The following is a 20,498-nucleotide window of genomic DNA, read 5'->3' as shown; positions in this document are numbered from 1 at the left end:
CATTATGGTAACTGTATTTAACTATGGTTATCTGTAATGTAATGTATAACAGGAGTACATTCTTAAGCTTGTATCAAATGATATACATATGTAATAAAGGTGTAAAAAGGAATGTACTATATGTAATGTGAACAATTGCAGGTAATTGGTACGTGTAAGGTACTGTGACATTTACTCTGTGGCTGACAGTAAGTATAGAAACATTCAATGGTTCACCGTGCCCAGCTGATAGTCGGCTTCAGCCTTTGAGGAAACAGGGGTCATGCCTGCTGACAAGGCGATTTGTATCCGCCGGCCTCAAAAACCACCCTTGAGCTCAAGTTCAGGCTCATCACTCGCTGCACGCAAAAATCCTCCAAAGAAACGGACACCAAGAAAGCCAACTATCAAGCCTGTTGATCTGCTGGCCAAGACACCAAAGGGCTCCTTGGCCGTCGACAGCGATGTTGAACAACCTCCGGTCAATGATCTTGGAGGAACCAGAGATCCCGACCACAGTGGCTACACCCCTGAACCCTCCACTCCAGACACCAACGCACCCACACTCCCGTCACGCGGCACAACTGAGATGCATGGCTTACCAAGCATTACAGTCACTCGTCCTTCACTGGAGCCTTCTGGAGGCCCCAAACATCCAGCTCAAGCTCCTCATGATCCCACAGAACCGCGACCAGCCTTGTCACCCGGCTCCACTGCACCCGTTACCCCAGGCACCGGATCAACAGATTCGAACACGCCTTCAGAGGAACCAGCCGCGGCTGCAACGGAGCTCCAAAATCCGCACTCTCAGCCTCCTTCCAACATACAAGAAACTGTTCTTCCCAGCCCCTCTCAGACCGCCAGCATCGGCAACGGTATGGGGCTCCGCTCGGTGCTAGGCCGGCGGCAGCGCTGGGAGGGGAAAAGGTGCTCTGGGAGCTGCCCTCACGGATGGTCTGGATGAGTCGTAGGGATTCAGGTTGATAGCGTTGGGGGAAGTGGTTTTGAGATGTTTCGCCGGGGTTTGGATCCTCGGCGGCGGTTGTGTTGTTGAGAAGGGATTCAAGGAAAGGATTCTTGTTGATTTGATGGGCTCTGGGATGGGACTCGGAAAAAGATCAATATTATTGATAACCCCTGACTTGGATCAGAACAGGATGCTATGGCCCCCTATCCTCCAGGTTCGCCGGGAACTTGGATTCCTGGAGGCCTGTCACAGACATGTCATCATCTCCTCGCGCGCCATGCACGCGCACCCACCGCAGACAACAGAAAGAAAAGAAAAAGACAACACAAAGAAGAAAAAAAAGGAAGAGAAATAAAACCAAGACCTGAAACATGAAACCAAAGAGGACCACAAGAAATAAGAGAGGAACCAGTAGAAATCAAAAATAAACATGACAAAAGACAAGGAAGAAACAAAAACCAGAAAAGGACAACAACTAGGAATAAACCCACAGACGGATCTGTGTTAGGACCAAGAAAGAGAAGAAGGGGAAGGAAGGGGAAGTGAGAAATAGGAAGAAGGAGGAGAGGGAAGCTGAGAGGACTTGGGAAGATAATCTTGAGCCTTGAGGATCTTGAGGCTTGAATCTTGATCTTGAGGGTGGTTTTCTTGAGGGCTGATCTTGAAGATTAAAACTGAAGCTGACTACCATTTTGACCACCACAATGGCCAGCTCACCATCCTTCTATCTGACAACATACAAAACAAGGTTGTCAGTATTCATGGGGAACTGGATGGCTTTAAACCAAATTGGCACAAGTATCAGGCCACATGGAAAAGCCTGACTCCATTGCTTCAGGAATGTGCTTGCTCAATGCAGACACTACCCCCAGCCAACACCCCGTTCCAATTGGTACGCACAAACTGTACCTACGCAAATTGGGTCAAATCAATCAGCGGGGCTGGTGCGTGTTGCGCCGTTTATTTGCTCTACCCAAACAATTTACTAACCACTCTGCTCTGACTAGCCCCCCAGTTTTTGTCTCCCGCTGAAAATGAGCAGTGGAACTGCCCAGACATGATCAACTTCCCGCTTCTGTCAACATTTCGCAACACAAACAATACCCTTCCACAGGGCTCGTTTATATTGACTGTGACGAAAACAAGCCATCCAGAATCTACCCTAGTGCGCTTCCTTCACCGCTTTGTTACCCCTCCTCCAAGTGTCTACACCGAATGGGCCAAGCTTGTTGCTGCATCTGTGGACATCATGGCCAAAAACCTGTTTCAACCAACACCCGTCAGTCTTCATGATGTCGACAACCGCTTGACTCAAGGGGTGCACGTGCTCCAGTATCTCGACAAACTTAAGAGTTGCTCTTCCAGCTTCGACACAGCGACGGCAGATGAAGCTCACAACCACAACACAGGAGCTCAGACCTTGCCGCGTTGGCATTCCCTCAATATCCTTCACAAGTTTTGGAATGTCATCATTGATGTCATAATGGCCTATGTTATTCTCCAAACCCATGCAATCAGCGAGCCACCATTGTTGCAGGCAAAAAAAATCAAACCAGCAAGCACTGCAAACAAGGTCAGCCAGCAAGACTCAAACGGCCTTACAAACTCACGACCCTCCTTCAGACTTGACCCAAGGGCCCGCAAATGCCCAACTCCAACTCCGAACGTATTTGAAGAAGCAGAATTTTCAGCCACTTGTTTACTTTGTCCTCGGAGGAGTTTGTGGCCTGTTCATTGCATCAAGAAATTACCGCGTCGCCGGAATAACTGAATGCATGTCATTTATACAAGCGATATCGATAATCTCTCAACATTAGACCACTGTCTGCATGCCTGAAGAGCGCATCTGGAAGAATTTATCTGCACTCCTCGTCCAACTCCTAGCTCCCATCTTTCAATCAATCAATCGGATCTCGGCCAATATCCACATGCCAAGTCGTCATGCAATTGCTGAAGCAATCACCAATGATTTTCTTCATCACTGGCAGACGTCAAATCCCGTGGTGCCTTTTGTCCACCCACTTGCCACCCCACAGACTCAAATAATTCAAAATTGATCCATTGTTTCTAATTCATGTCCTGTTTGTTCCGGAGCCTCCCCTTGTAACCTCTGGTCTGCTGTTGATAACGAAGCTCTTTGTCCGACATGTATATCAATATATATATATATTTTTTTGAAGGGGGCAAAAGCCCCACCCCTAAATATTCACCAACAAAAGTGTCATGATTCTAGCTATGATGTTGTACTTATACAATGTGACAACTAAGGACACCACTCCGTAGACCATACCCATCCATATGGGTGGATTGTAGATCAGATAATCACCGTAATCAATGAACCTCACAGGTCAAAAAAGACATCCCTTTTGACCATTTGTTGATGAGCTTGCCCGCTGCCTCCAACGTGAGTCAGGCACGCATTCAGCTTCTTGCCGCCGTTACATCCGATCAAGATCTCCCTCACCATCCATCTCTTGTACGCAAATCCTTCTTTTTCAGAGTAATGTCAGCCAGTCATCATCAGAATGTCTCATGTTCCCAGAGGCACTTTTGAAAGGCCTCAATGTCGCACATTTTTCACATCTCTCTCAGATACACTTCAGCAGTCGGTGTCTCTCAATATGAGCAGTCAGAATATCATACCCCCGGCACAACAAGCAATCAATTTCAGAGTGTATTTTGAAGAAGATTTGGAGAAGAGAAGGCGGACAAGGGTTTATTTTGTGGTCAACCTCTGCACGAGAGATCTGACCTAAACCACTGAGAATGTACACCTAATTAATTTTTCTCACATGTCTTTTTTTCGTCTTTCCTTGATGGTTTGACACCAACACCTTGAGTTGGAATCGCTCCTGTGGATTGTTCCTCAAGCCATATCTGGTTTTTGCGCTTCTGGACAGCTTCACAGCACACTCAACCTGTGATTCAAGTTGGTTTGGATGTCAGTGGCAGGACTGGTTGATGCATAAAGATATCTGCCTTACTCCGATTGCAAACAATTCACTTCCTGGATTGGACGCCTTTGCCGCAACACCCCCAAACCTAATGACATCACCCCGTCAGACACTTTGAAATATCTTGTGTGCCTGCCCATGCGTTGGTGTGATTTTGATCCTACACCGTTTTGACTGCAAGGAGTAAATGTTGATATGTGAGCTGAGACACCATCTGGACCTTTGAAATGACAGGTTCGCAGATTGCTAAACCACATCAACACTAGTAGATCCTCACCATCTTCATACCAGGGTCAACACATGCCACATATCCCACGCAGCCAACGACTTGGTTCCAGTGGACTTTCACAACGTGCGCAGTGCCAAAAGCATGGGTATTCTCAAATTTGTGCGCAAGGGGAAAATGGCCACGGTGAACTTGCCAGTCACCCCGCTTAACGCAGATCATCGGGTGTTTGTTGGGTTGCATGCAGAGCTGGCCGGTGAAGAAGACTTGACTGAAGGCGTCCTGAAGAATTGCGGGAACCATTGAAGATGTCGACTTGAGGATGATATGATATTCTTGGAGAGATGAAGCTGGGATCTCTGGGGGCAACGGTGTAAGACTCAAAAGGTGTTGTGAGACCCTTTTGCTGAATGGCAAAAGGTATGGGTGAGGTGCAAGCTCTGCCTTTCTGTATATCAGGAAACAAGACCACCAAGGTAAGCTTGGCAATTTATTTTGTGATAGGATATGTTCGAAGATGAAATATATAAGAGGATTGTTGTTGATGTCTGAGGTTGATGGGGTTACTGATGTATGAGATAGGTGACAGTGACTTGATGTCTCTAGTGGGGCTTGAACCTAGGTCCTTGGCCTGGGGGTATATAAGTTCAGAAAGTGAGGAGTGATGAGGATGAGAGGGAGCTAAGCTCAACCAGGAGTGGAACCGGGGACTGGTTACTGGTGAAAGGTGTGTGACTGAGTGGTGATATAAATTTCAAATAGAGTGTGAAAGGTATGTGAAACTGAGTGGTGATATGAACTGATAGCTGTGATATGGATAGATGATAATATGAGTGGTGATAAGTGAGTAGGGAATATATACTGCTGGATGGCATGAGGATCTGAGGGGGAATGTCCCCTGATGGGATGAGGAGAAAACAACTCGCAGGCAGAGGCCTCTTTATATAGACAATGATGAGGGAATTTAGCTCCAGGGGAGCGGTTTTGAGGGAATTTAGCTAGACTATCTACAATGCGTCCCTTTGATATGCAAACAAGATCATATATATTCATACAAGGATTTTCCAAGACCATAGGTATGCAAATGAGAAACAAACATATGCAAAGAGAAAATAGGAGGTGAGGACTGATAAAAGGAAGGAAGAAAAGTAATTCATGTGCCGCATGCATTATGCCAAGTATGGTAGCCAAGAGTTGAGTCTGTGTGCTGTGTGTGAACCCACTCGGACTGGTGCGTGAAAGGGGTGATTTGCGTATCTTCTGATCCGGTAGAGATATGAGGGTGGTTTCAGTGGGTGACTAGGGGTTATTTTGGTCCTAGATTCCATTTCTGATGTTTATTTGGCTGTATCTTGAGGCGTTTTGTGAGTACACATAAAAGTTTGAATTTTTCTCCTACAAACACAGGAATAATGACCACATCCTCCCCCAACTTATTGACTGTCCCTAGTCAATTATGACTTATGACTTTGTTTGATTTTATATGATGGAGAGCTTTGATCCAAAAAGATGATGAAATAATGCTTTGACTTGAGTGTTGATTGAGCAGTGATCCTCCGCAGATGTGGTGAGCTGATTTTGTTTGAGGTTTGAGGTATAAATTTGGTTGAGTGTGTGTTTTGAACCCATGATCTGATAGTTTTTGTGTTTTTCAGAGAGTGGAACTTGAACCCAAGTTCTATTACTGAGAGAGGTTGGTTTTGCTGGGGATTTGAACTGCAGTCCGCTTGTGCAAAAAGCTGGGTTCATGAGTAGGGGTTGAACCGGCGTTCTGGCTGAGGTTTTAATGCTTGTTTGTTGGTGGGAATTGAACCCAGGTTTGAGGTTGTAGCCTCCCACGGTTTTTGTGGTTGGTTGGTGTGCACGGAGTCCGCGTTGCGCGTGCCTTTGCGCTCTTAGTGCGCCTCGGGTGTCAAGTAGTCATTGGGGTACTGGTTTTGCGTGATTGGTCGCGCGGGCCTCGCTGCTGCGCCCGCAGTCGCGCTCTGCGCTTTCTGGTGACGTGTGCGTTCCTCCGATTTGGAGTACGAGTCTGTGACAGGTCTTTGCGCCTGTGATCCCTCTCTAGCTGGTCCGATCCCAGCTTTTGATCTCCAGCAGCTTCCATGCCTCCTATCAACGATCCAGGACTACTCGATTGATTTGGCTAGCGGTTCTTCAACTAGGTAAGTCGTCTCCTGTCATCTTCGTTTGGAGTTCTTCTTAATTCAAGCACAATCTTCAGAAGATTCACCATCGATAGCTCCTCCTAGTGCGTCCACGAGAGAGAACTAATATTCGCTTTCTTTTATCTTGTTACTTTGTCATGCATCCAAATCAAAGGACAGCCCGTGTGCAATTGCATTTGAATGAAATCTCGCCATGTCTAGCGGAAACGATCCGGAATTGACTCCTGTTCTCCGCTTCCTTTGTATTTAGAGGCCTCGCCAAACTTGTCTGATCGTCCTTACTTGCCAATACTCTTTGACCTCCGTAGCCAGTACTCAATGCTCTTCAATCATTCCCAAATATAGATTCTGTCTTGTTTGAAGCTGATCATAGTTTTCTTGTGTGGTTTTCTTCTCTAGAACGATGATTTTGGTTCGAAGTCGCAATACAAACTACAGTCCCATTATTGTTGATGCTTTTTAAATGTCTGAATTATGATGAATGATGATATAATATAGTTGTTTTTGAATTGCTGGTGGCAATTGGTTTCTTGGTCCTCAGCCGATCCGGTTGCGAATACAAAACACTTTATCCAGCGCTGTCTTTTGCGAGTTATTTCTGGTTGTCCAACCTGCATTGAGACAAGTTTGTATCCAAAAAAAAACTTTTAATTTTTAGAATTCTAGCCGAATGAAGGATGCCCTCCCCCAACTTAGATGGCTGTCCTCAACCAAGAGAAATTGTAAGCCAAAAAACTACAGAGGTCTTCTCCCCCAACTTATATAAGAAAAAGTAGAACTTAAGAATGAAGAGGGATGGAAGGAAGGTGGCAATGAAAGATTGATGTGTGAAAGAAGTGTAAGTTCCTCCCCCAACTTGAAAAGATTCTAACTCTGAGAGTTTAAGAATTTAGAGCTGATATCTGATTTTGATGAGTGTAGAAAACAAGAAAACAGGAAAAAATGATGAATGTTTAACCAATTCCAACAAGGAGCCTTGGGAGGTTGAAGGTTTTCTGGAGTTGTCCAAAGCGGTCTGGCGGAATCTTCAGGGTTGATTTAAAAATGAGCTTCTTGAGTAAGTAAAATAAGAGGGGAAATTGATTCCTGTGTGATTTGAGTTGAGATAGATTGTTTCAGATTGATCTGAATTCTTGTTTTAGTTTTGATTCATTTCTTGAATGATTTGGTTTTGAGGCAATATCCGGAGGAACTGGTGGCGGCAGAGTCTCAAATGGTTCTTCAGAAGGCTGACAAATTGTATTTGGTTTGATTGAAGTTGGTGATTTTATTGGTTTGAGATCTGTAAAATTGTCATTTGGGTGGCATAGATTGATGGTTCTGTCTTTCTTTTCTTCAGGGTCCGTATCTGTGGGTCCTGGGTCCTGAGGTGAAGGTTTGTTGAAAATTTCTTCATGTTGATCCAAGTGAGGTTTGAAGAGATGCTTGTTGAAGATTTTGTCTTTGAGCTTGTTGAGATCTTGAATGTAGCTGATAAACTTTCCCGCTTGATTATTGTTTTTGATGTGCCATAGCTTGTCTCTTGTGTATTTAACGGTATCTTTGATCAAATCCAAATTGAATTGTTGAAGCTGAACTCCTTCTTTGGCCATATGAATAAGGCCAGTACACTTCCCGTTTAGGTTTTGGACCGTTTCTTTACCGAGTCGGAAAAGATATAAAATAATAACCAATATAGTTTCATTGATTGTTGCAATACAGTCCAGAGAAGAGGTTGGGCGGATGACTGCGGCAAGTCAGTCAGGTGGAGCAGGCCCCGGTACAACCTTGTTTATCACTACATTAGGTTTAGAAGCGTGTATCTAGTCTGTAGTTGTGTTGTACCGATTTCACTTTTCTTTTTCTCCACTCATCATCTTCCGAGTCATTCCCTACGCACCTCAATAGGTGCTTAGTCCATTTCCCTTCTCATCTCTCTTCGTCGTTGGCCTCCCATCACGGCCTCCCTAGCTCACAGCCCGCTGTTCTGGTTTCTCAGGTTTGCTTCCTTCTTTCCTTTCTTCTCTTTTCCTTTCTCTTTCTTTTGCTCCCTATGCAATGTGACACTCATCATTCTTCCGAGTCATTCCCTGCGCACCTCAATAGGTGCTTAGTCCATTTCCCTTCTCATCTCTCTTCGTCGTCGGCCTCCCATCACGGCCTCCCTAGCTCACAGCCCGCTGTTCTGGTTTCTCAGGTGCTTAGTCCATTTCCCTTCTCATCTCTCTTCGTTGTCGGCCTCCCATCACGGCCTCCCTAGCTCACAGCCCGCTGTTCTGGTTTCTCAGGTTATGAGCCCAGCGTAAACAAGCTATCAAGTCCTAGGAGTCCCCGACTTGACCATCCCCTTCCTTCCGATTCAACTTCATCAGCACCGTGGCGGATCAAAACTGCAAACAACCCAGTCCAGATCTTTCCCCGCCATCAGAGAACCAGGCGGAGCCTTCCTTCGAGCTGGAAGATACAACTCCGCTGGCGTCGAGTAGCGTCTCATTTCAGTCTGTCGATTCCAAGTCCGACAACCAAATCAAGGACTCTCTCATCCCTACATCCCCCGAGCCTACAAAAACAATTCTTCCCTCACCCTCCTCAAACACCATGAGCCTCGTTGACACCTCAAACATCAAACTCGTCACCAAGAAACTGGAGAAGGACAACTTCACTAGTTGGCGATGGGCCATCACCACCACTCTTGGATACAAGGGTCTCGACGATTACATTCTCATTGATCAGACGGACGAAATGAAGAAGAAGCCTGAGTATCAACAACTCAACAAAATGACGACTAACTTCATTCGCATGCACCTCTCCACCGACAATTTGGAACGATTCTTCTCCGATGTGCGAGTGTACAACGCCAAGAAACTGTGGGACGACATCAAGGCGCATTTCATGGCTAAAACCATGGAGAACGCGGCCAGCGCCATCAATAAGTACTTCAACATCCAGTTTGATGAAGGCAACATGGATAAATCGATCACTGAAATCCGTCACGCCTACCGTCACCTTTGCAAAGTCGCCACTGCCAAGTTTGGCAAAACTGGCCTGACAGCCATGGCCATCGTGTTTGCGCTCCAAAAACTCCCCGGGTCTTTCTCCACATTCCGCACTCTGCAGTTCAAGGAATTCAAAGAATTCAAAGAGGGCAACAAGATTGAGATGGAGACTTTCCTTGGGTCACTTGAGATGGAGGTTCGACGACAGAAAGAGTCAATACCTCAAGCCCCCTCTTCCTCCACCGCTCTGGCCGTTTCCCATTTGCAGACCTCCTCAGAAGCCCCCAAGAAGAAGAGTCGGCGTAATCTATGCCGGGACGGCAAGCACCATCCGGACGCGCCCCACCCTGAATCCGAATGCTTTCAGGTACACTCGGACAAGGCCATTGCCTATTATCACACGGCAATCGACCAAATATCCGGTAAATCCACCTCAAAAGCAAATCTCGGCTCCACCAAAGATCTCAGGGATGCCATTGTTTTGGACAGTGGGGCCTCAGGTCATTTCCTCAAACAAAAGGCTTATTTCGTCTCTTTCTTTCCGTTGTCTTCCTCGGTTTTTGGTGCCAATGGGGATACTCGGTTTTGGGCCAGCTATCATTCAGACAGCAACCGGACCATTAGAACTCAGCCTGGCGTACTATGCGCCCAATCCCTCAAATTCTCTGGTTTCCCTAACTCATTTCATTCGTTTGGGTTACTCGTTACTCCCCGTATCTAACGGTTGTCGCTTTGAGTGCCGGAAGGGAGCCGATCTTATCTTCATGGGGTCAACCAATGAGAACGTGCTCATCATTGACATGAATCCTCTGAAAGCACTGTCCGTCAATTCCCTCTCCCCTCTCGACCTCCATCAAGCCCTTGGTCACCCAAGTCTGGCCTACCTCAAGAAGTCCTATCCTGACCTTGACGTGAAATCCCTTGAATGCGACATGTGTGATCTTGCAAAGATGCATTGTCAACCTTTCGGTGGACGCTTCCCAACATTCAACACTCCACTCGATTGCATCCACATGGACCTCTGTGGTCCCATGACGCCTACATCTTGGGGAGGAAACAAATATTTCCTGAGGATAATCAATGGCTTCACCAAGTACCGATTCATCTACCCCATGAGATGTAAGTCAGACACCTTCAATCTTTTTTTTGTCTTCCTCAACCAGGCTGAGACATTTTCCGGCCTTAAATTGAAATTAGTCGTCTCCGATAATGGTGGGGAGTTCTGTAACAACAAATTCAAGACTCTGTTCGAGGATTGCGGGATTCAGCATCTCACCTCGGCCCCATACACCCCACAACAAAATCCACTCGCAGAGCGAGGCAATCGAACAACCATCGAGAAGACTCGGGCCATGCTCATGACGTGCGGACTTTCTCTTGACTGGTGGGGGGAGGCGGTAGTGCTGTCGGTTTATCTTGAAAATTGATCTCCCAACAGCTCCTTGGGCTTTGCGTTGCCATATGAAAAATGGCATGGGAAGCAGCCAGATCTCTCCAGCCTTGTTCCTTTTGGCTTCCGGGCAGTGCTTTACAAGGAGAAGAAGTGGAGGGACTTCAAATTCTCCGCTTCCGGCGCCGAGGCTGTGTTCATCGGGTATGATGGTCACCACCATTCGTTCAAAGTGTGGGTCCCCAAGACAAACAAGATCGTGGTGTCTCATCACGTGAGGCTCTTCCCGAAGACCTTCCCTTTCCTCTCACCTTCAGACGCTCCTACTCTCCCTCCGATTCTTTTTGACTTTGACGAACCCAAAGCACCCCCGGTTTTGGCGCCACCGCCACCACCTCCAGCTGAGACCCCGGGCAACGAAGCCCCTGTGCCGCAGGAGGTGCAGGAACAACCCCCACCAGAGCCAGCGCCCAAGCTTCCCCTAGCCAATCCCACTGAAGCAGCACCAGCGCTTGACCCCCCTGTCGCCCCGTCACTCCCTCCAAAAAAGGGGTATGCGTATGTTCCTCATCATGACATCGCGCCTCGGGACATCTCTTCGGACATCAATCAGGGCAACATCATTGCTGGTTCAAGACGTCACCGTGCTCTTGTCATTGTCGGCGAACCCACTTCGCACAAAGACCCCAAAACCTACGGCGAGATACTTGGGCGGATTGATGAAAACGAGTGGCTGATGGCGGTGTAGGTCAAGCTCAACAATATTCAACGCCAGGAAGTGTGGGTGGTGGCTCCCAAAACCCCAGGATGTCACAAATTGGACACAACCTGGGTATTTAAGCGCAAGTTTGATGCTAACGGGGAGCTACTCAAGTACAAGGCTCGTCTGTGCGTTCGGGGTTTTCAGCAGGTCGAAGGGGTGAACTACATGAACCGCACCTTTTCTCCAACAGGTCGGATGGCGACCCTCCGGATCTTGCTTGGCATTTCGGCTGAGTTGGACTTTGAAATCCACCAGATGGACGTTAAATGTGCCTTCCTCAACGGTGTTCCGGAGGAAGAAATTTTCATCAAAGTTCCGGAAGGACTTGGCGTTGAACTTCCTCCCCGCCACGGACTCAAGCTGCAAAAGTCCCTCTACGGCTTGAAGCAAAGCCTGCGTTGCTGGTACAAGGCCCTCAGTGACTTCTTCGAGTTGATCGATTTTCTCCCGGCGGTCGTTGATCCGTGTTTGTTTCTCCATCAAGATTCGTCCAGGCCGTGCTTTGTCTTTGTTCATGTGGATGAATTGGTGATAATGGGCCCTGATGTCTCCTTTCTCAAGGAGAAAATTAAGGCGCGTTTTGAGATGGAGGACATGGGGGAGTGTAAGTGGGTTCTCGGCATGCGAGTCACTCGTGACAGGGCAAACAGGACCGTCACTCTCAGTCAAGATTGCTACGCCAGAGAGATCCTCGAAGAATTTGGTCTCTCCAACTGCAAGCCAACTTTGACTCCTTTTCCGGGCAATACTCTGACCTGTCCGCTCAAGAATCAGCCGGTGGATCCTGGTTTTAACTACCGACGCGGAGTGGGTCTACTGCAATACCTTGTGCAGTGTACTCGGCCGGATCTGGCCTTCTCGGTTAGCTATCTGTCCCAGTTCCTAAATTCACCGGACAAGGTTCACCAGGAGCAGCTCCTCTGCACTATGAGGTACATTCAACGCTCGAAGGACTTCGGATTAACGTTGGGACGGGTTGGCAAGGTGGCGAATCAGCTAGTAGGTTATGCGGACGCGAGCTACGCCTCTGGAGTAAATGCCGCCTCCTTTGCTGGCAGCATTCTCCAGCATAATGGCGTAGTGGGCTGGCGCTGTCAGAAGCAAGACGACAATGCGCCTTCGCTGTCCACTACCAAAGCTGAGTACTGGTTGTGTGCATCGACAGGTCAAGATCTTTGGTGGGCTCAGCAACTTCTTGACCAAGTTTACCCTCTGCTACACATCAAGGCCGCTCCGATAAATCTTAACTGCAATAACCAAGGCGCACTGGCTTTACTCAAGGATTCTGTCTACCAACACCAAACTAGACACGTGAACGTTAGGCACCATTGGCTTCGCTTTCACATGTACACAGCAAAGAACTTCAAGATTGAATACATCTCGACAAACAACAATCTTGCCGATTTCCTCACAAAGCCGCTCAATCCGAAGAAGACTCGAGCGGCCGTCTTGCAAGTGACCCTGAAGAACATCGAATTCAGCAATGCTCCCACTGCCTAGGGAGCAGGAGGGGCTGTTGCAATATAGTACAGAGAAGAGGTTAGGCGGATGACTGCGGCAAGTCAGTCAGGTGGAGCGGGCCCCGGTACAACCTTGTTTATCACTACATTAGGTTTAGAAGCGTGTATCTAGTCTGTAGTTGTGTTGTACCGATTTCCCTTATCTTTTTCTCCACTCATCATTCTTCCGAGTCATTCCCTGCGCACCTCAATAGGTGCTTAGTCCATTTCCCTTTTCGTTGTTGGCCTCCCATCACGGCCTCCCTAGCTCACAGCCTGCTGTTCTGGTTTCTCAGGTTTGCTTCCTTCTTTCCTTTCTTCTCTGTTCCTTTCTCTTTCTTTTGCTCCCTATGCAATGTGACACTCATCATTCTTCCGAGTCATTCCCTGCGCACCTCAATAGGTGCTTAGTCCATTTCCCTTCTCATCTCTCTTTGTTGTCGGCCTCCCTAGCTCACAGCCCGCTGTTCTGGTTTCTCAGGTGCTTAGTCCATTTCCCTTCTCATCTCTCTTCGTCGTCGGCCTCCCATCACAGCCTCCCTAGCTCACAGCCCGCTGTTCTGGTTTCTCATTGATAACCACAAAGCTTTTCATACTGATCTTTGATAGTTTCTTGATTCCGCCTAAAATTGTTAACCAAAGAATCAACCTCCAGGATAGCTGATCTAATGTAGGTGGAAATGATTTGTGCTCCAATTGGATCCCTATGTCTAGGTTGCCAGCTTTCATACTGTTGGTACCAAGATCCTTCATGTTATTCCCTTCCCTTACTTGGCCTATTCTTGCAAGTGGTACTGATACTTTTCTTCCTTGTGTGGCTCCTGGAAATCTTTTCTGTAAAGTGGAGATAATCTGGGTTGTGTATGCTGGTGAGATTTCCGTGAGCTGAGCAAATGTTGTTGGTATCTTGATGTTGTCTAGTTCCTGGAGCAGCGCTTCTTCCGGATTTAATTGATTCTCCTTTCCAGCTAGTCCCTTCTCTTTGGTCCATACTTTCTTGACCATCCGTCTCACTGGGCTGCGTACCGGTATTTTGGGTTCTTCTTCCTGATCGACATCCATTTGCTCCTCTTGGCTGGGCTCCTGGATCCTTACGCTTCTTCGTCCTTTCTGAGCTTCTGACCTTGTCATTGGATGGGATTTGAGGTAAGTTTACGCCCCCAGGGTTGGTGGTTGCCACTCAATTATTTGTGCAGAGGTTTTGACTGGCTGCAAATTTTGATGTTCCTGAGCTGCTTCTTGCATTTTAGGGTCTGCTGACGTAGTAGCTACAACTGTTCGGATGGGCCTAGTTGGATTCCAAGGAATGTGCTGGCCGTTCGGTAAGTACCAATCCTTCCCGTTACGTTTTACCAAGCCTTGCGCTTCATCTTTTAGCATTTCCCCGCACCGAGTCGTGGAGTGACCTTCCCTATGGCAGTAGTAACAAGTCTGGCTTTCATAGAGCGGTGTTGAAGGTCTTCCATTCCCTCATGAGAATTCTGATCGATCTGATGGCCTATATGCTGGACGTTTTTGGTTGTATGTAACTGGGACTAAACTTCGCATTTGTTGTTTGAGAGCTAATATCTGTTGAGTGAGTTCTTGAACCTGTTTATCTGCTACTTTTGAATTAGGCGTGTCGGTAATCATCTTTTCTCATCGACAACTATCTCCCTTCTGAGTGTCCATGGTTTTTTGCATGACCCGGTTCGAATCAGTGTGGGGACTACTCCGTGGGATAGAGATAGCTGTGGAGGGGATGAGTGCGTGAAAAGGCTGCCCTCCAGGTGAAATGCTAAAGAGTAGAGGACACCAATAGAGTAATGAAACTCAAGAAAAGGTGTGGCGCAGAAGATCAAGAAGATATCAGGGTAAGGTGATGAAATGGCGAAGTAAGTAATGCTCTCCCACAGAATGGTTACTGGATGTTGAGCAGGCAAGACAATATAATTGTCAAGGCAGAATGGCTACTTTAATTGACTATAAGGTAACTATGAGACTATATAACTATTGACCAACTACTATCTGATGAGCTGATGGGGGACAAAAGGGTGGACAAAGGGGCAGTTTATATAGACAATCTGGGGGGCGGTTGACTTGTGGTTGTGGGAAAAATGAAACAGTGAAAAACTTCAATCAAGGAGAAGTGTAAGAGAGATGAACAAAAGGGATGAGGCGCATGAAGATGAGACAAGTACTAATCCCAAAGTAGGTGCATTAGTGTGAAACCAAGAGACAAGGAAAGGGCTGTTGAGTTGATGACCAATGTGGATTGATGTTTGATGCATGTCTGGATTTGGCGATGATGGAGTGTTTGATGTTGAGGCGCCTGGGTCCTGTGTCTGGTGTTCCGTGTTGTTGTCCTGAGTGGTTGGTCGCCCTGATAGTTGATTCCTGGAGCCTGCGGAGAGTGAAGGTGCTTTTGATGAGGCTCACCACATCGGCAAAGCTTTGTACATCTACATATCCATTTTCTTCTGTTTGGATTTCCAGCTCGGCTGCTTCTATTGCGTGGTCCCAGAGTGGCGGTTTGTTACTTCCATCCTTCCCCTTGGGTAGTCTGCCTTGGCTGACAAGAGATCTCCTGATATTTTTCTGACTTTCTTTTGAAAACGCACTTAAAAATAATAGCAAGGCATCCTCTTTTTTGTTTATGTGCTCATTGCTGACTAGATACTTGAGGATGGTGGTGAATTCTCCAAGTTATGCTTTGTATTCTCGATGACTGCTAAGTTGACCTTCCTTGGAGTATTCTTCTGCTACTTTGATTAGATTGGCTGTGGTGTATAGAACTGTGTCGTCCAATTCGCCCCACGATTCTACCATATCTTTTTGTAATTTCTTCCAATTGCATTTGTCGTATCCGTCCATTGCCTCAAGTTTGCTTTTGAGTTCCTCCGTCTGCACAAATTGTCCGATCTGTAGCGCTTTATCGTAATCCGTTGCCTGGTATGTTCTTGCTGCTCTCTTGTATTGTTTTAAAAACTTCATAAAGTGGGTCCCGTTGTAGAGCAATCCCGGGTCTTTAATAATCTTTGGTGCTCCTCTTTGTATGACAGGAGACTCGTCTTCTTCTTCCATAGGTCCTTCAGATTGGCGAACATTATGCATCCCGTATCCCTGGGCTTGTGGTCTAGGTTGACTTTTGTTCTGAGGTGTACCAGAGTCTGATTCATTTCCGCCTTCCTCTTGATCTCTATACGTGTTTGCAGGTCCTTTGCCTTTGTCTGGGCGTGGTGGTGGTATACCGGTTTGTGGATTCCAGTTCGAAGTGTTTGCAAAAAATTGGTTTCTCAAAGGAGTTTCTAGAGGAGCAAATCCGCCTTCCAATTCTGGCATGTTTGTAAATGGTAAGCCCATGTTGACTTCTGTTGATTTTCTCGTTGTTCTAAAAAATTCTATCTGTTGAGTATTTATCCTGCTAATCTCTGATTTTCTCAATTATAAATGGTCTCTGGTCTCTTTACCAGGGCAAGCTGAGGGGTTTATTCCAAATAACTAATAGTAGCTGGGAGGGTTCTTCTAACAGTATACAATTATCCAGAGTCTATGTCTGTCCGGCTTGTTCAGGTGCAATAACCTTTGTTCTGAGCTTCTAATCGTCCGCTTCCTTTGAGTGGTGCTCCAACGTTCTCTTCTAACAGGATCCTAGTTATCCAAATCCTTTGGCAATATTCCGTCTTCTGGTATATAACTGGCTGCTTTCTTCAAGATATGTCCTTCAGTACTGGTTTGTTGTTCAATCTTTATTCTTCAGAGATGGTGAGTCTTTTTTGTTGCTGGATAGTCTTTTTCAGTAGACCAGTTGATCTTCAGAGTAACTGAGTTTTTCCGTTTATTTAAATGACAGTAGTGGCTGATAAATTGGTTCTTCTTTCTTCTTATTCAAGTATTCGACTAATTTGGTTGACTTCGTTCGACAATCCAATTATACGGTAATCCGATCACGTTGGGGACTCCCTTGTAAGACTCAAAAGGTGTTGTGAGACCCTTTTGCTGAATGGCAAAAGGTATGGGTGAGGTGCAAGCTCTGCCTTTCTGTATATCAGGAAACAAGACCACCAAGGTAAGCTTGGCAATTTATTTTTTGGTAGGATATGTTCAAAGATGAGATATATAAGAGGATTGTTATCAATGTCTGAGGTTGATGGGGTAACTGATGTATGAGATAGGTGACGGTTACTTGATGTCTCTAGTGGGGCTTGAACCTAGGTCCTTGGCCTGGGGGTATATAAGTTCAGAAAGTGAGGAGTGATGAGGATGAGAGGGAGCTAAGCTCAACCAGGAGTGGAACCGGGGACTGGTTACTGGTGAAAGGGGTGTGACTGAGTGGTGATATAAATTTCAAATAGAGTGTGAAAGGTATGTGAAACTGAGTGGTGATATGAACTGATAGCTGTGATATGGATAGATGATAATATGAGTGGTGATAAGTGAGTAGGGAATATATACTGCTGGATGGCATGAGGATCTGAGGGGGAATGTCCCCTGATGGGATGAGGAGAAAACAACTCGCAGGCAGAGGCCTCTTTATATGGCAATGATGAGGGAATTGAGCTCCAGGGGAGCAGTTTTGAGGGAATTTGGCTGGTGGGAAAGTACAACTGATGGAATTTAGCTAGACTATCTACAATGCGTCCCTTTGATATGCAAACAAGATCATATATATTCATACAAGGATTTTCCAAGACCATAGGTATGCAAATGAGAAAAAAACATATGCAAAGAGAAAATAGGAGGTGAGGACTGAAAAAAGGAAGGAAGAACATTAATTCATGTGCCGTATTCATCATGCCAAGTATGTTAGCCAAGATTTGAGTCTGTGTGTGAACCCACTCGGACTGGTGCGTGAAAGGGGTGATTTGCGTATCTTCTGATCCGGTAGAGATATGAGGGTGGTTTCAGTGGGTGACTAGGGGTTATTTTGGTCCTAGATTCCATTTCTGATGTTCGCTTGGCTGTATCTTGAGGCGTTTTGTGAGTACACATAAAAGTTTGAATTTTTCTCCTACAAACACAGGAATAATGACCACAACGGATCAGATGCAATGCAGATCTTCAAATGGATGTTTTCACCTGCACCATAGATTTTTTCGGGAGTGGCATAGGCAAGATGGATGTTTCCGCAAACCTCTATCATTGTGTTGAAGGTGCACTAACTAGGATACACGAGAACGAGGGGAAGTGCTAAAGATTAAATGCATGGGGTGAGGAGGGGCAGCTGAAGTGCATTCATATACCCCCTGGTTCAAAGAGCCTCCAAGAAGAAAACTCTCCAGAGCAGTCCCTTTGTCACAACAAGACACTGCAAGACTTTGCCCCTTTGTGGTGATCTCCAGAATCGCCCCACAAATCCTCCACCTTCTCTATTAAATCATTTGGTCTTTTCCCTTTTCTCCAATCTCAATGTCCCTCAACAATTTTTTTGTTATCCTCAAGCATCCCCTCATTGCATGTTTCTTTGGCTAAAGCAAAAAATTGCGCCCGCTCAATTGCCCCTTAAATCAGAGTGTACATCTTAGATAGTCCTCTACCCGCGCTCTCCCTGCTTCAGCTATAGTCCTTGAGACCCGTAATTAACCTGTGCGATGACGATCTCAATGAGTGCGCATCCTTGATGGTGAACTTGATTGGTCCTCAGTCCACCACTCACATCTTGATCCACCCGGTAAGCCAGGCACTTCGTCAGATTTTTCTGGCCAGCGGCCCACTTACACGTGGTCTCCTGCAGGGCAACAAGTGCCCTTAGTTATCCAGTCCCGTAGGTGGAGCACAACAGATTGTGAAGTCTGAGAGCACATTATTCACTTGACTGCAATTTGGGAGCACAGGCAGGGGGGTCAGCTTCTGGGTCGCTGCATCAAAACCAGCAGCTAATCTTGTTGGTTGTGTAACAAACATGTTTCACATCAATGCCTCATGTGACTTTCCCTGTGGCACGTGTCACCACATCCTTCTTGATTGATCCATTAGACCTCCCCCAGTCGCCATACGGAGTAGATGGACAGATTTGTTTAGCTTGCACATCCCGGGGTGAAGGGCTCCTTGCGTTCTTGTGCAGGTCTCAAGTACGCATCCTGTGTATGTGTACATTTGCCTGCCAACGGTTATGGCACATGCCATAACCGATGCGCAAGCTCATCTTAGTGTCTCGCCAAAGTTCTCCATCAACATGATTAAGAAATCACACACACTCAGGACAGTTTCACACCGCTCACTTCCCTACATCAACCTCCTCAAATCCTCCCTTACCCAAACTGATCAACAAAAGGAACATGCGCGCTTGCCAGCCAACACTGCATGGGCGAAGCGGGGTTGCCTCACAGAGATGATTTTGGTAGCTGAAAGGTATCCCAACCCACACATCTCTCACCAACACTTCTGGCAGCCAATTTGATGTGTGGAAATGTCCACCCTGATGTTCGCGCAAACGTCAGGGTGGACAAGCACAGCAACAGGGCCAGAACAGTTGGGCTGCAGTTTTCTCATCCATCCGGCACATTGCAGAAACATCATCATGTGTTGTCCACCAACCCTGGACAGCATAGTGCCCTCGTATGACACATGTCCCTCCGGCAAGGATCAAACAGCCCCGCTTCACGCAATAGGTCAATCACTCTCACACAATGTGAATGGTCTACATGCTTCTCTGGCATGCCCCCCCTCGGCTCCTGTGCCCTCCTGGCTCCCTATTCTCGGCGGTAACCCTCACTACAGTCTGCAATGATGCCGCTCCTGTGTGCACATTAGTTGCAGACTGCATCATGGTGGTGGGGACTCTGAAAATCACCCCCAAGTCCAACACACAACCAGCTCATGTGATATTCCAAAATATGATGTGCCTCAATCAGCAAAGCTGTTCATGCGGTGATTGCCCGTGGTAATCTGCCCAGCTCAGAGTCACACCTACACCTTTGGCCGATGTCCACATGCTTGCACAAGTGAGCACCTCAGAAATCAGTGCAATGGATGGCCGCGGCTGCTCACCTGGCCTGACTCACTGCCAATGGTGGGTGGTCATCATCATGCCATCAGATGCAGCAGCCACTTGCACCGTGGCCCTGCTACACTCTCCTCACACCCCTCACACTCGACTCTGGTGTGAGTACGCAGGCTGGAAGTGGGATCTGTTCAGCATTGGCCAAATCATCACAGAATCAACTTGGCTCCTGCAAGGGCTTGACCCCAGGTGGTAGGATATCTCCATAGGCTGCTATCATCAGTCCTTTCTACAGAAAATTCTCAGTTATAATGATGCAGGAATGTTTCATGTAAAGTTCATGGTGGTCACTCGCTCTCAGTATCCATTCATCATGCCCAGATCTATATATTACCCTGGTTCTACACTGCAACAATGAATCACAGTACCATCTTCTGACTGCTCCATCCCCATCAGAAGCCATGGGTTGTTTCTTTGAGGCCCTCCATGACAGGCTGTGGATGCCGATGTCAATCAAATGTCTAGATTTTGGAAGTATTTCAGCCTTGTGTCCACATTTCCCTGAAGTAGGTGTGTTTCTCCGCGAACTGCCTAGACCACGCATACTTGAGTGTAGATGTGGTATATACAAGTCTATCAACACATCTCTTCAGCC

General features: G+C 46.8%; 2 protein-coding genes across 2 annotated transcripts; both read left to right on the top strand.

Moving 5' to 3' along the window:
- Window positions 1–262: 262 nt before the first annotated feature.
- Window positions 263–3,085, top strand: PtA15_9A708 (uncharacterized protein; the record flags this gene model as incomplete). Its single annotated transcript, XM_053172946.1, has 2 exons — window positions 263–848; window positions 3,041–3,085. Coding segments are annotated over 2 exons (631 nt in total), but the record flags the coding sequence as incomplete, so codon positions are not given.
- Window positions 3,086–19,420: 16,335 nt separating this feature from the next.
- Window positions 19,421–19,630, top strand: PtA15_9A707 (uncharacterized protein; the record flags this gene model as incomplete). The annotated part of the gene is made up of 1 exon (XM_053172945.1): window positions 19,421–19,630. The coding sequence occupies one exon, from the start codon at window positions 19,421–19,423 to the stop codon at window positions 19,628–19,630; it is 210 nt and encodes a 69-aa protein (XP_053024135.1).
- Between the last annotated feature and the right edge of the window lie 868 nt (window positions 19,631–20,498).

The sequence above is a fragment of the Puccinia triticina genome, chromosome 9A (assembly GCF_026914185.1).
Source record: "Puccinia triticina chromosome 9A, complete sequence".
In the NCBI taxonomy this organism is placed as follows: domain Eukaryota; kingdom Fungi; phylum Basidiomycota; class Pucciniomycetes; order Pucciniales; family Pucciniaceae; genus Puccinia; species Puccinia triticina.
This window is presented reverse-complemented; position numbering and strand designations above follow the sequence as displayed.